We start from the raw sequence: 16,181 nt of genomic DNA on the forward strand, positions 1-16,181 counted from the left end.
AGTCACATAAGAAGACAACAAAAAATTGTCAAAACTAATGTGTCATTTAAGAGCTTAAGATGTACAATTTACTTCCCATACTTACTATCTTAATTTAAAAAATTATTTGTTGAATATAACATGAGTGACCCCTAAGTAATGATGTATCAATGCTTTAAATAGCATGTGACTATAGTGCATCTATGATAGAGTTTTTAGAGTTCATGTTAAACAAGTGCCACATAGTGGCATGTACTTGCCCTTTAGTCATAGTAGATAGTTTAGAGGGAAAAAAAATTTATGGTTTTATTTCAATCTTTAAAATTTATTTTTACAAATGTTAGTAAAATAGTAAAAAATTGTGTATAAAAGATATAATGATAAAATATAGTAGACAGTACTGCTTAATAAAAAATTAGCTTAAAGTATTTATTTCAATTAGCTCATTAAAATAATAATTTTAGTAAAATTATATATGCATGTGAGATTTATTTTTTATATAAATATAATATATAGTTTTGTGATGATTTTTTAAAAAAATGTAATTGATTTAATAATATTATTAGTTTTCATATTAATCTATCTCCTAAAATTGTGCCGAGAAAATAAATTATGGACCTAGTCTCCGAAAGAAGGGGTCCTATAACACAAAAGAAAATCAACTAATCAAATTGATGAAAAATAACTATTAGAATATATGAAATTGATAAATAAATTTAAAAACTTTAAAAATATCTAATTGCCCATTAATAATTGCTGGTGATTGGTGTAAATTAAATGAAAACGGAAAGAAATTGAATATAGTAGTACAATAATAGATTGCCTTGAAACTTCCAGCTATTTTTTTTACCCCCAAATGGGCATATAAATTTGAGTTTTGGTAAAGATGTACATGTACAATGGTTCTATTGCGGGTGGAGAACAGTCTTTGTGAAAAGAAAAAGTCAACATCAATTAAATAGAATGTGACTCTTGCACATCTTTGTCAAAGTTGATTTCATGTCTATTAAATACAAAAACCACTTTTTACTTACACTATTTCATAAAACTGAAAACAATCATTCATTATACAAATTTAAAGAAGACAACAAAAAGAAAAGTTAAAGTTATTCCTCCCACAAAATGATATTATTTTAAAAATATTAACAAGTGGCCACATAGTGGCTTAGTACTTACATTCAGTTTTTAATTAATAAATTTATTAAAATATATAATATATTTTTATTAATAAAAATCTTTTAGAGTTTTAATTTTCTAGAATGATAATTGTGATAATAAAGAATTTATTATTATAATTATATAAATAATTATTAATTATGTAATATTATTAATTAAAATTAAAATTTTATTTATAAATATAATAATTGATATATATATATTATGTTACTATTATACTATAAATAAATTATAATATAAAAATAATAACTATAATAATATATATAATAATTATGTATCTAAGCTATGAAAAATGACGAGCAGAACCAAAAAAGTGAAAAATGTGAATAATGTGAAATACTCAAATATTATCAGGCAACATCCATACAGATTTACAAGACTAAGAAGACAAGGGAATTTGTATCCAAACAAGTCAAATGTTCCTGGTTTGAAAAGTCCTAAAGCGCAAAAGCATGTGGATGACTTCAGATATGCAGGTACATCTGCGGTTAAAACATCAAATAATTTTGCCCCTCTGTCAAATTCGCAAACTTGGGAGGACAAAAAATACACCAGACCGATGCCCTAAGTGGGATACCATTCACCATCCTGTTGAATTCCTGGGCAAAGCTAAACCAGTGATTCACCCCACAACTAGCCTAGACAAGAAAATATTTGTCTTCAACTCAATGAAATATGCCAGCTTGAACCTAAATCCCATTTATATTAGGCAAAAGGGTTTCGCTTTTGATCTGTCTGTAGATTTTCCATCTCATTTGAAGGATTCCCCTACTATGCAATCTCCTTCCACCTACATCCCTCCACATCGTAGGAAGCCTCTCACTCATCAACCACATTCTTTGTGCCCTAATTCCACTCATTACACTCCAGAAGATCATGAAGACAAGATCCTCATTATCAGCAATCAAGATAGTGAAGAATGCTGGCAAGAATGTTAAGAGGTCAGTTTATTCACCTTTTGGAATGGCCCTAAAATAGAGCTACACAATCTAATTGACTAGTTGGAGGATTTTTGTGGCTACCAGGTAAGTATTTCGCATTACTCTGATAAATTAGTCTTTATTCACTGTTGTGATGAAGATGTGGAAAAAAAATTCTTATGGTATCTAAATGGATGTTTAAGGGTCATGCGATCAATTTTTTTGATTGGATTCCAAACTATAGATAAGATAATTTAGATCTAACTATTCCAACATGGTTTGTTATTAACTTTATCCCTCTAGAGCTAAATCAAATAGGTATTATTAAGAGAATTGGTAGATCATTAGGTGAGTTGATTGGTTTGGATGTGTCATTTGAAAGATGCAACAATATAAAACTTCTTATCAAATGTAAAACTAACAAGACAAATCTTAAACCAATAAAGTTAATCACAAACAAATCAACATACAACTTAAATTTTTAGAAATATAAGGGTAAGATTACAGAGATAATCAGATTGGATGATGAGTGTGTAATGACCCCATCTTTTAACCTTCATGATTTCCAAAGTCTAAGTGGAGCATAAGAGGAAATTAAATTAATTTATTATAAAGTCATTAAATAAATTAAATTAAAAGGTGACTTTATATTTAATTAATTATTGTATTACAAGGGAGAAGCTTCTAGAGTGTGTATTAATTATTGGAAAGGCAGAAGCCTCTAGTAATTTAATTTTCTAGAAGCACATTTAATTATTGTATTGCAAGGGAGGAGTTTCTAGAGAGTGCATTAATTATTGGAAGGGGGAAGCTTCTAGCACTTGCAATTAAAATTTAATGTTTTAGTTCCTTTTAGAAGGGTGAAGGAAAAGGATAAATAGGGGTGAAAGTCTCATTGTTGAGCATCAGAATTTTGTGAAGGACATTTGATAAGAGTTTGCATGTGTGAATCACATATCTTTCTTGGCAATAGGGTACGTTCATCCTCTCTTGTAACATTTTAGATGTCATTCTCTTGGGATTTGGCCTTTGGAATACATTGCTTGTACTTGATTTCATCATTTTGAGAATTAATATAATTTTAGCATCTGTTCCATCTTTAGTTTGCATTAAAAAAAATATTTCAGCAATTGGTTCAGTTTTTGGGCATTCCAAGGTGCCCATTATAGAGTGGAAGTCTTCCTTCAAAATATTGTTGAGAACTTTAGATCTCTACAACTCTCTTTCCATGATCAGAATGAGGCACCTAAGTATGTTGTAGGAAGAGTATGACCCTGAGGAAAATGTATTAAAAAACATAAAAGATTTACCAGACAACTCAAATGAAGATATGTTAAATAAGGAGGAAGTAGGAAAGGGCAACAACCTCACATGCTGAAATTATGGAGGTCAACAAGACAGAATCAACATATCTCCAAAGAATAAAAATGGGAGTTACTAGTTGGATTTGATTAATAAAAAAGATAGATGCAAGGATAAATTGTCCCCCTTTCCGGAATAGGACAACAACCTTTGCAACTAGGGAAAGTTAATCAAAGCAAATAAAAAACCCAAATTACAGAGCATAATTGTTGACAACAAAAAATAGAGAAAGAAAAGAAAGTTAAGAATAAGAAAGAAGTCATAAGAGGAGAAAGTGAACATAAGATTTTACCAGAACCCATTTTGGAGGGTAATAAGACCTCAGCTAATTTTCAAAGGAGTATGGATGATATGAAACAATCATTCTTATTTGATGTCTCATCAAAGAAAGAAAGCAAAGCAGATGATAACTATTATAAGTCTCATAAGCAACAAGGGGTAGAACCATGTCTCGCAAAACCAATTTCAAACAAAGAGTCTCCAAAATTGTTAACCAAATTATGGCAAACTCCCTCTCCTAAAAGAGAACATTCGAAAAACAGGGTCAGAACAAGTATGTCAAAAGTATGCAAGTCAAAAGGTATATCTATTCAAGACTTTCAGGAATTTTTGAATCATAAAGTGGACATGAATAAAGAATTAAAACAGATTTGCTAAAAAAGGAGGAGAAAGACTATATAGAGAAGCTTTTAGAAGAACTAATCCGAGTATTTGATTTTCATAACGAAGATAGCAATAATATTTCCCAAAAAGAAGAACTTTTGTAGAAAGTGTTACAGCTGGGAGGAAACAATTACACTTTTACCAATCTCAGAAGGGATCTATTATCCTTTGAAGAAGAAGATAAGATAACCAAGAATATACAGACAAATAATAGAAGTCACATAGAAGAAGATAGAATGACTATGGTATACCAAAGCTTAACAGCCCAATTACTTCAAGAGTTGGAAACTGATGAAAAGGAGATTGAGGAGAGTAAGAAAGCCGAAATTGAAACTGTTAAGAGTGCACAGGAAAACTTGGAACAATTGGGCATAATAAAGAATCTAGAAGGAGTCAAATTTCCTAATTGTGGTAGGACGACAGCTAAAAGAGGTAGAAAATCAATTAAGGAACTCAAAGAAGTAGATGGTAAAGCTAGGGAATAGCAAACAATTAGCCAACTTTTCAACATAGGGAAGGGGAAGAGCCTTCCCATGGAACCATGAAGATCACTACATGAAATGTTAGCAACCTAAATGCCCCTAGCAAGAAAAGAATTCTAAAACAAAATTTAAATAAGTTTGAATTAGACATTATACTATTACAAGAAACCAAGCTAAATAAGACAGAAGGAATTAGCTTAGGAAAAAAGCAAGGAAATTGGAGTTGTATTATGCAAATAAGCAAGGAAATGTTCATTTTCGTATCTAAAATGAAGATGCTTAAAGAAAAAATTCTCAGATGGAACAAAGAACACTTCAATAATATTTTCAAAGAAAAAATAGAAATCGAAGACAAATTAAAAGAATTAAATTTAGAAGTTATTAAGTATGGCATGAACAACAACAATTATAAGTTACAAAAAAGAATTGTTGGCTAAACAAGAAGAAATTTTGACCAAGGAAGAAATTTTTTGGAGACAAAAATCTTGAGAAAGGTGGTTAGAGGAGGGAGATCGGAATACTAGATATTTCCATAACTCGACTCTCTATAACAGAGCTAAAAGTATAATAACAAGCATCTGAAATCACAAGGGGACAGTGACAAATAAACCCATTGAAATTGTAGAGATTTTTGTGGATCACTTTCAAAAAATATTAAATAATCTGGAAGGATCAAACAGAGTAGCACAAGCTGAATTGCTTGAAGTAATCCCTAAATTGGTCATCGTGGAATATAATAAAGTTTTAAATAAACCAATTTCCTTAGAATTTAGCAAGGTAGTATTTAACATGAATCCAAAGAAATCTCCTAGTCTAGATGGATTTCGGGCATTTTTCTACCAAAAATGTTGGGATATTATTGGTACAGATCTCTGGGAGGTGATCGAAGCTTCAAGGAGGGGTGGCTCTCTGTTGTTTGAAACCAATCACTCCTTTCTTACTCTGATTCCCAAGAAGCCCAAGCCTAAGACCCCAGGAGATTTCAGACCTATAGCATTATTCAACACTATTTATAAAATGTTCTCTAAAATATTACCTAATTAACTTAAACTAATTCTTCCAAAGATCATTTTTGAGGAACAAATGTTAGATTTTGGTGATTGATCAAGAAAGTACTATACATACTTCATAAATTCTTTGGGGCTTGGGGCATCGCCTCAAAAAAAAATTTTGGGCCCTATTTTATCAAGATTTTGGACCAACATGTAATTATTAATTATAACCCTAAAGCGGTAAAAATACTTGTATAAAAGAGCTTAGGGTTAGGGATTGTTTCATAGTTGTGATGCAAAATTGGTTCTTGCGGCGATATTGAGTTGTAAGGGGTTACGGATTGTAATAAGGTTATAGTCACTAGATCGTAATAATATCGAACTTGCTATTTGGTGGACGTAGCCCAAGGATGGGTGAACCATGTTAAATCTTGGTGTCTTGTGTTCTTTTCTGTGTGATCTATTATTTTTTGTTATTGGTTATATTTACATGTAATTGTTTTTCTATATGTGATTTAATCCTAACAACAAACAAGTTTCGTCTTGGGAAGATCCATTTTGGATGGTATCATAATCATTTAGGAAGCAATTCATTCAGCCCTTAGGAACACAGAGGCTTGAATGTTTATGAAGTTGGACATTCAGAAAGCCTATGACATTGTAGATTGGCGATTTCTATGCAAAACTTTAGAAGCCTTTGGTTTCTCCCTCAATGGATTAATCTTATTTTTAAATGTGTCTCAACTACCAAGATTTCATTCCTTATTAATGGGTCACCCAAAGGTTTTTTTTGAGATATCAAGCGGAATAAGGCAAGGAGATCCATTATCCCCATTTTTATATATCATTATGGCAGAAGCCTTTGGGAGAGCTATAACAAAAGCATATAACAATAAATAAATTAAAGGTGTCATTGTTACCAACAATATTCGAAGCATTACTCATCAACAATATGTAGATGACACGATCTTGCCAGGAGAGAGCACTCAGAAGGAGGCAATTAATTTAAAGACAATCATTGAGCGATACATGAAAGCCTCAGGTCAAAAAGTAAATGATGCTAAATTGGAAATATTTTTCATCAATATAGAAGCCGAGGTGGAAAATTAAATCTGTCAAATTATGGGATACAAAAAAGGTTCTTTCCCATGCAAGTATCTTGGTATACAGTTAGAAAAGGGTATTAAATCAAGTAAGATTTGGAATAATACACTGAAAAAAGTGGAAGCCAGGATTTGAAATTGGAAAGATAGATGGCTCACAAAAGTAGGTAAGAGCATCAAGATAAGATCAGTCTTCTTAGCTATTTTGATTTATCCGCTTTCTTGTTTGCCTCTTCCTAAACATCTCCATCATAAGTTTGAGGTCAAACTCAAAAATTTCCTATGGAATGATTGTGAGGATTCCAAAAAATTGGCACTCATTAAATAGGACAGCATCTGCAAACCTAAGGAGTATGGTGGGTTAGGCATCAAGAATCTTCTATGGCAAAACGAAGCGTTAGGGGCTAAACTAATTTGGTATCTATATAGGGAAAGAGAGAAAAAGTGGGCCAAGATACTCTATAATAAGTATCTTAATGCAAGTGACCCTAGCTCGATTTTCAGAATGAAGACTCTTCCTAAAGGATCAGAAAGCTGGAATTTCATGGTTAAATGTCATCATCTTGTTAGCAAATATCTTACTTGGGATGAAAAAAAGGGAGAAGATACTCTTTTTTTGGAAGACTTGTGGGATGGACATCCACCTATAAACAATAATCTTGTCCCAGTTAGTCTCAAAGAAAAACTAATCAATTGTTAGGGTAAGAAAGTTAGTGGATACAAAACTATGTTTTATTCGAAAAATCAATCTTCGTGGATCTGGAAACCCTTGGAAGAAGTAGATTTAGATCATGATGAGATTAAAGCTTATGAAAAGATTATCTCCACTAGGAAATTCAAACAGACTAAGAGGGAGGATAAATTGATATGGGCAGCGTCAAATGATGGTGAATATACTGTTAAAATGGTTATAAAGCTCTAATTAACTAAAAGAGAAGGGAAGAAGTGGAAATCCCTCTTAATCTGTGTTGGGATCCCGCATGTCTGCCAAAAGCTAGCTTTTTCTTATGGTTAGCATTTCAAAATAGGATTCTGACAGCTAATAGGCTTAGTGAAATAGGTATTGCAGGACTGCCAAGATGTGTTCTCTACAAAAATGACAGTGAAAATGTAGATAATCTCCTCTATAAATGTCCTTACTCTCGAGTATGCTGGGAATGGCTCACGCAAAAATTAGGTTGGATCTCTCCTTTTTCTGAAAATCTTATGGATTTTCTTATTGGATGGCCTTGTTATCTTTGTGAGGGCATCTACAATAAACTCTGGAATATTAGCCCCTCTATACTTATGTGGGAAATATGGAAAGAAAGAAACAGAAGGATTTTTTGTGATAGCAAGATGAAAGTAGAAGAGCTAATCCTTAAAATCGAAGCAAGCATAGTGGAAAATGTTAATTCATATCTTAGGAAATCAAGAATCAAAGAAGGCTCCTTTTCCTTGTGGGATGGTCTAATAAAAAAGGCATGGCCCAACCTGATTAATCCCTCACTTGTTTACTTAGAGGATAATAAGGAGGCAGGGAAAAATTGTAAATGGTCTCCCCCCTTGAAGGGTTGGGCAAAGCTTAATTTTGACAGAGCAACAAGAGGTAATCCAGGGGTAGTAGGAATTGGTTGCATTGTTAATAATGACTTGGGTAAGTGGTTCACCAAAAAAGATATGGTCATTGATCCAACTACTAATAATCTAGCTAAGTTCGCAGCTTTGGAGGAAGGACTAAAAATATGCCATCATTTAGGTATATCTAAACTCATAATTCAGGGTGATTCTCAAATAGTTTTAAATGCAATTAGGAACAGATCAACTCCAAATTGGGTTCTTAATTTGAAACTAGAAGAAGTCATTCACTTGCTTGATAGGTTTGAGGAAACCAGGATATGGTGCTAATTTTCTTGAATTCAGTCAAGGCATTTAAATTTATAGTCTCTCTCTTTTTTGTTTTATTTTTAATAAAACTCTTATTTCTTTTAGTCATTTTGGTATTAAGTTATAGGTATGTTTAGGGAAGTTTTATTAGGTTATCCATATGTCTAGTTAGGTTATGGGATATAATTCCTTATATCTCTCCCTGCATATTAAACAAGTGAGGAAGTTCCTTAGTTATTAAGGGACTCATAACGGGAATGCTATAGTTTTAGAGTCGATTAAAGGTTTGTGGGGTGACATCATTAGGCTTTATGGCGAACAACGCTCCTTGTTCTTGTAATTTATTAAACATCTAAGTATAGGGTAGAATAATAATAAATTAAGTCCTTTATAGCCTGTCCATTAATCACGGCTTGGCGATGGACAACTTATTCGTGAGTCCAAGATTTCCAGGAGCCTCTAGATTATTTGGCAATCAGAAAAACTCTTTTAATTCTAGCTCGTAGTCACTTGCAGGAGCTGTTGGCCAAATTTGAAAATGGACACTAACATTTGTATTTTCCACACTTCAAAAGCCTAAACCATGGCATTTCATGGAAACATTAAACTGGAAAGGTGGAATAGAATCCTTAGGGCAGTTGATGGTATGACCATAATTGCAGCTAGAAGAGTGATTGAAGAAGGCATTTTTAAGTATGAATATTTGTGGAGGACCAATAGTGATGTTATAGTCATTTCATAGGATGTATGGCAAAAGCTAGTTTTATGAAATGGACCATGATACGATTATGCCTAAATCTCTTTGACACAACTTGGTGCAGAGGTCTTATGGAGGCAATTACAAGTCTGGATGAAGATTTGTGTGTACCTCTCCTAGAGATGTACATGGAGCATGCTTTGGGGAGTCTTATTATAGCTAACATTCCCGGGATTGCTTTTAAAATGGAGTGGACCAAGATGGAATCTTGTTTCCATTTTCTCATGGGCTAGAGAAAGATCACGGTTGAGTTTGGTCATGGTTGGTTGGTAAACTATCTTAGCCTGCATAAGGCTTACATCCATCATGGTGTGGTTTTTGACAACCTAGAAAGACTGGATTTTTGCACCCCTAATATTGAAAAGAATAGCAGAGAGAAATCCACTTTCAAGTCTCTGCCATTCTTCAAGGTTGAAAACCCAAATGATGTTGTTGAAGTCATAATGATTAATTGGAAAAAGGAAGAGATGGCAAGGAGATGATGGGATCAAGCTTTGGTTCACTCTTTGATGACTAGTCCGTGCAGCATTATCCTCTTTAAATATAGAGTTCTAGGGTTTTTGAGGTTTTTTTGCTTACATACCAAATAATCTTAGCAATAGTCTTTACTAATTATAGGTTTAATTAGACTTTGTTAGGTCTTTTTAGGGTTAGAGTTTCTATTAATATCATAACTTGTTATTAATATGGATCTAGTATCTAGTTCTTCAGTATACTAGCTTATGTTTTTAGAGATATATGTATATATGGTCTAAGCTATGTTAAGATTAGGCATTATTATAAACCATGGTAAAGGACATATTTCTGTTAAACATTTATGCAAATCAATTTATGAGACATAATATTTAATATGGTTAGTTTAAATAATGTATGATATGTCTAGTTTTTGCTATTATGTAGCAATGTTTCTTAATTGTTTTCCATTGGTATAGCTATCTTCATCTATTTCTTGTAGGGTTTGATTTCTTGTATTTATTGGGTAGGATTTGATGGATTATTGTTTATAATCATTTTATGTTAATGGCCAGAGCACAAAAGGGCTATTGGATGATCAATATATGATGTTTATGGATCCTTTGATTTATTATGAGTGAATTTAGCAAATATGTCTTCTTAGTGGTTTTTAGCTATTCTGTTGAGTTGAGACCATGCCTTTTTCACTTGAATGTTGTATTTTAATGTAGATATGGAGCAGATGTATAAAATATAGTATGATAGACCTTTGAGGTTTTGATTCCCTTATAGTATTTAAAAATTTGTCGGATTATTTGCTCCTGCTTTAAAGCACACCTTTGGCTTTCTAGTTGGTATAGCTAGTCTTCCCGAGTTGGGTTTTAGAATCCTCGTACATTACTTCAATTCTCGGTGCATGGTGCTTAATTTAGAAGAGTTGTTTGATGCTTAGCAATTGATTTAGTTTGTACTAATTTAGTTATGTTAATTATTTTGGCAACTATGTGATGATACTCTCAATGTTTGGCAAATGGTGATTGAGTTCATGTCAATTGATTAATAAGATAGATTATTAAGCTCCTATCAGTATATCTTAAATTAAATGAGTTGTTTAGTATTTTTATTTTAAATTTTAGTCTCTTACTCAAATTCTAGGCTCTAGGCCTTCCTTAATTATATCCTTCAATGATCTCTAACTCTTAAATAATTTGTAAAGGTCTGAAGATATTTACCTTGATAAAGGTATTGCTTGTTAGTCTTGGTTGATTTGGTATCCTTCAGTTTTTTCTCCAAGATTTTCATAAATTAGCAAAGTTGTTACTAACCATGTTCTTTGCCAAGTCATGAAGGATGGATAGGCGCTCTCTTTAGTTTGGATGAAAGTAATGCGTAATGGCAAGACTGGCTCCTTTTTATCCAGGCACAAATGTTTCTAAACACTCATGAGGATTGTAATGATCAATTTTAAAATTTTAATTGTTGTTACAACATTAAGATGTAAAAAAATATGATGTATTATTACTGGGGTATGCCCCTTTTACAATGTAATAATAGAGGACGTTAGTCCTGGGCTAGACTGGAGGTTTTCTTCTCCATTCTTTCCTACTAGTGCCCGTTTGAATGGAGAAACACTGTTGTAAATTATTAATTTATATTAATTAATATAATCAAGGCCTTGGCCGTTTACTAATAAAATAAAAATAAAAATAAAATAATATAAGTATATATATATATATATTTAACAATTATATGAATGACAAAAAATATATTAGCGACAAATACAATATGAAAAGTATAAAAGTCAAAACAAATGTACTTACATTCAAAACTATTAAAAATTAATGAATCACATTTAGATAAAAATTAATTCTTAAAAAGTGTTAGTTTTAATCCGGCCAATATAAGACTTAAATGGATTCATCCAATTAAATCATAGGAAAATATTTTTTGAAAATTATAATGTTAAAAATCTTGCATTTATGCTATACACAATGTATTAAATTGAAAAGAAAATATAAAAATCTTAATTCTAACTCGTAAAAAAGAAAAGTTTTAATCATTGGTTAAAGCGTGAAATTCAAAAATCATCACAATAGTACTTAGCCTACTCGCAAGTACTAATAATATGCATGTAAATTTGAGTTCTCTTACATACTTGTCTAACATAATGGCACTATTTTGTGTGGAGAAGAAAAAGACAATAGTTCATTAAGTAAAATATTAGTTTCCTAATTTCCATGTCTATGAAATGCATGACACAAATACTTTTGAGATTGATTCTTACTAGATAAAAATAATTTTAAAAATCTAATTATTGTCAAAAAGAAAGAAAGAAAGAAAGAAATATAATTGAAAAAAGAAAATACGCAAATGAACATTTATCTATTCTATATGAAGAATAAAAATATCCCAAATAAAAAAGGCAAAACATTCTTTGGAAAAAGACATAACTATGTACTATCATTTAAGAGAGGAAAGGTTATGTACCTGAAGATGAGAGAAAAGATTTGGGCAGGTTGAGCATTTTGGCAAGCCAATCAAGTACAATGGTTTCAAGCTCAGTGGCAGCTGGTGAAGTTATCCAGCTCAAACTCAGTGTTGCAAGCCCACCACTCAACATTTCTCCAAGAAAAGAAGCTGTGCTACCACTTGAACCAAAATATGCATAGAAATTGGGATTGTACCAATGTGTCAATCCAGGCATTATCTTCTCATTCACATCTGCAACAATATAATTGATTCTAAAATAGATAATCTTAAATTATATTTCTGTAAGAGGAAAAAAATCATATGTATCTATAAATTATAAAAGTAAGTCAGATTTGGAGGCTTTTATTGTTGTCTTTCTATAGGTTTGTTGCAAGCGTCAAAGAAAATATAGATCTTTTGTTCTACTATTGGCACACTTGATCTAAGTTTTTTGCACAAATGTCTCAGTAATCGTATATTCTTGATGCTACTATTGGTACCAATAAACTTGTACAATTCATCTATTCTTCAATCATATGTGATTCGCAATGTGATTAATTGAAACATAGACAATAGATAATATTAATTGATCTCACTCTAATTAGGAACAAGTTCATCACTTAGCATGTCACATAAGTAGTGGTGTTGTTGGATCATTAAGATTCTACACTTCTTTTCCCCCTAATTCAATGTGCTACTAAGTTGAGCTGAAACTTTGTTAAGTGAAAATGAGGTAACTTCCAACAACATTAAAGTTAAAAAGTCAAACAACACATTTAAAAATAAATAAGAGTTAATTTATATACACAATAAAAAAATTTAGTAGCATATTAAGTTTTAAAAATGATGTATTTATTTTTAAGTTATTCATTTGATTGAATGAAATTTAATAATATTTTGTCATATAGAATATTAGAAAATAAATTATAACATGTTTATATAAAATTTAAACTAAGATAACATATAAAACAATAGAAATTGATGAAATAATATCATTGAAATGTAATGAATATTAATTATTTGAAATAATTAAAAAGATAAATAGATATATATAAAAAAAAAATTATCGTACAATATTTATCAAAACAAATACTATGAAAAAACAAAATTAAGAACAAAACGATACATCTATACAACTGAACAAAGTTTACTTAAACCTTTTAAATATATTTTATTCAAATAAAACATAATTATTTTTCTATCTTTTCTTCTAAAATAAAGTCAATGGCAATTGAATTAATAATATTTTACCAGCAAAAAGGCTTTCGAATGAATCTGGATGTTCTGGAGCAGAATCAGGTACCAGAGATTGCAAGTAACCAGGCTGCATGTAAGTTTCATTTCCACAATCAATAAAGATTAAATATATGTTAGTAGAAAAATATTAAAATCTTAAATGGAAGAGAATATATTTTGAAAACTTAGAAATCATAGACATGTCTAAAAATAATTAATTTCTAGTTGAGAGTTAATATTTAATCTTAATTATTATATATTTTCAATTTTATTCACTTGTAGATCTGTAGAATGGACAATATTAAAATCATTCATTCATTAGTCTTGTATAATATTCAAGCTGTCTAACTTCATTCATTTGTAGATGTTGGGGTGTATCAGATAGACAATTTTAGCCTTATGAAATATCTAAGCGGTCCAACTTCATTCATTTGTATAGTGTCTGTAAATTATATAGACTATTTTAGAACAATATTAAAAGCATTCATTCATTCAATTCAATCTGTTCCGAAGTCATACAGACTATTTTAATCTTGTAAATCATATTGAAATCATTCATTCATTTCATATATATCTAAGTATTTAATCAGAAAAAACACGTATTCAACTTTATCAACTAACAATAACTAAAAATCATAGTGGGTGTAATAATGATGATGATGATAATAATAATACATGCCTGTACTCGGCTGAGAACTGGGAAGTTTTCAATGTTATGATAATAATCTGCAATGAAGTCCACCATTGTGTGAGCATGCTTTCTAAACTCCTCCACGTCTAATGGCTTGCTAAGGTAATTCTGCTTGCTTTCTCCATTGTCATTCATCTTACTACCTCCCAATAGATCCTCACCGTTCATCTGCATATAAGATTAGAAAAACACCATTCTGTTATAGTATTTTAACCAAAAACATACAAATTTTAAATGACCACATACATTTTGTGATAGAACTTATCAGATGATGGTTCTTACATTGTGAAAAGAAAATGGTTTTGAAGTAGTAGAAGATGGGCTTTGAAGTGGAGTACAAATTGCAATGCAAGGAAAGCAATGGCAGGGAAGGTATAAGAATGCTACTATTTTCTTGACACAATGGTATCATAGTCCATTTTGGTACCACTTAAATTTATATATCATGATAAATGTGTTTGTGTACTCCTATCAATTTTTGAGGAGAGTTGGAGAAACTTTATTAGAAGTAATTTTGTAATGTCAAAAAGGGTTTTGGGTTGTTCTTTTCATTATAGAAAGATTTGAATGAAAGGTTTTAATCATGTCCATAAGTCTAAAAGTATTTTCTAGGATTCAAGAGTACAAATAATAGGACAAAAAAGTAGGAGACAGATTGTAACCGTGGGACACAAAGAAAGGTTTGAATGAATAATCACAAGTTCAAAGCATTCTGTTGGACCCAAGAATATCAATAATAGGACACCAAAGTCTTAACAAATTTCAACCTAATAATAGGACACCAAAGTCTTAACAAATTTCAACCTTCTTTTGAAATCAATTATTTGACAATGAATTTTGGTCACTAAGTTTGTTGCTTTTATAAGGCTTGCATCTTCAAACAATGTGTTTAAATTGTCATTTTCAAGGACTCCTTATAGTTAATGCAAATGCTGCTATATATTGATTGTGAACCTACTTTTAACATATATTAATTTATTGAGAAAGTGGGTAGGTGATGTGGATAGGTGGTGTCACGTGGTGCAATTTAATTTTATCTATTGATATGTTAGTTTAGATGTCAAGATGTCCTTATAACTAATGCAAATGTTACTATATAATTATGGATCAACTCTTTGCCTATAGTGATTTAGTCCGGGTGATTGTGAATCAACATTTTACATAGAGCTATTTAGTTGGAGAGAAGATAGGTGGTCCAAGAATTGTGACATTTTCGTCATGTTGATCCAAGCAGCCTCCGAAATGATAGCATATGTACCAATTATCGATCACACGTACTAATAGTCGATCATTATAGTGATTCATTGGGGGCATGCAAATTTTTTATAGAGTTATTTATGAAGAAGGTTGCATGATGGTGTAATTTGACCTTATTTGTTGATATGGTAATTAGTGTCAAATGCATTCTACAATGACATGAAGGATTATATTGTCATTTTATTTTCAACATGTTTGCAACCTATCCTCATTGTGTTGAAACAATAAAATTTGTAAATGAATGAGACTATGGTTTCCTATATTAACTTAAATTTTAAGATATATGTACATGTGTGTTGTGCACATTGTAGTGCCTACCCCTAGTTAACTTTTTTTATTTTATTGCTGAACTCTTTTAGGCTAGTTATGTTTATGCTTGATGATTAGTAGCAGTGTTTTTTCTAGATTATTGGATATTATTTCCATACTCAGTTGATTAAATGATGAAACTACTTTGGTATTATTTACTTCATGTATGCATGATTATACCTTGATGATGATTATTTACGGTGATTCCAGTTAATTGATAATATTAATTAGTTGGATTATTATATGTGTTTTACTACATGCGTATGGTTTGTGTGTATGTTTTCTTTATGTATGACACTTTAGATATGGTTAAGGAAGGGAGTCGTAGTTACCTGCTAGTCGGGATCTACATGATGCACCACTTACTGCCATTGTCTATTTAGCTTAAAATATATGTGTTTGTACATGCATGGATTTTATGCAAATTGCAGGTACCGGGTATCGACTTCTCTTAATTGCCAGTATG

General features: G+C 31.2%; 1 protein-coding gene across 1 annotated transcript in view; it reads right to left on the minus strand.

Annotated features, from left to right (window-relative positions):
• LOC149541327 (tyrosine decarboxylase 2-like) overlaps positions 1-14,323 on the minus strand; it is a 176,252-nt gene extending 161,929 nt beyond the window's left edge. The window contains exons 1-3 of the mRNA XM_089796611.1: positions 14,138-14,323; positions 13,474-13,546; positions 12,241-12,474 (exon numbers count right to left, since the gene is read on the minus strand). Of these exons, the coding sequence (XP_089652737.1) occupies positions 12,241-12,474; positions 13,474-13,546; positions 14,138-14,323 (493 nt within the window). The remainder of the gene's footprint in view (positions 1-12,240; positions 12,475-13,473; positions 13,547-14,137) is intronic.
• Between the last annotated feature and the right edge of the window lie 1,858 nt (positions 14,324-16,181).

This window comes from Cupressus sempervirens, chromosome 8 (assembly GCF_028749045.1).
Source record: "Cupressus sempervirens isolate cs-2001-9-10 chromosome 8, ASM2874904v1, whole genome shotgun sequence".
NCBI classification, from domain to species: domain Eukaryota; kingdom Viridiplantae; phylum Streptophyta; class Pinopsida; order Cupressales; family Cupressaceae; genus Cupressus; species Cupressus sempervirens.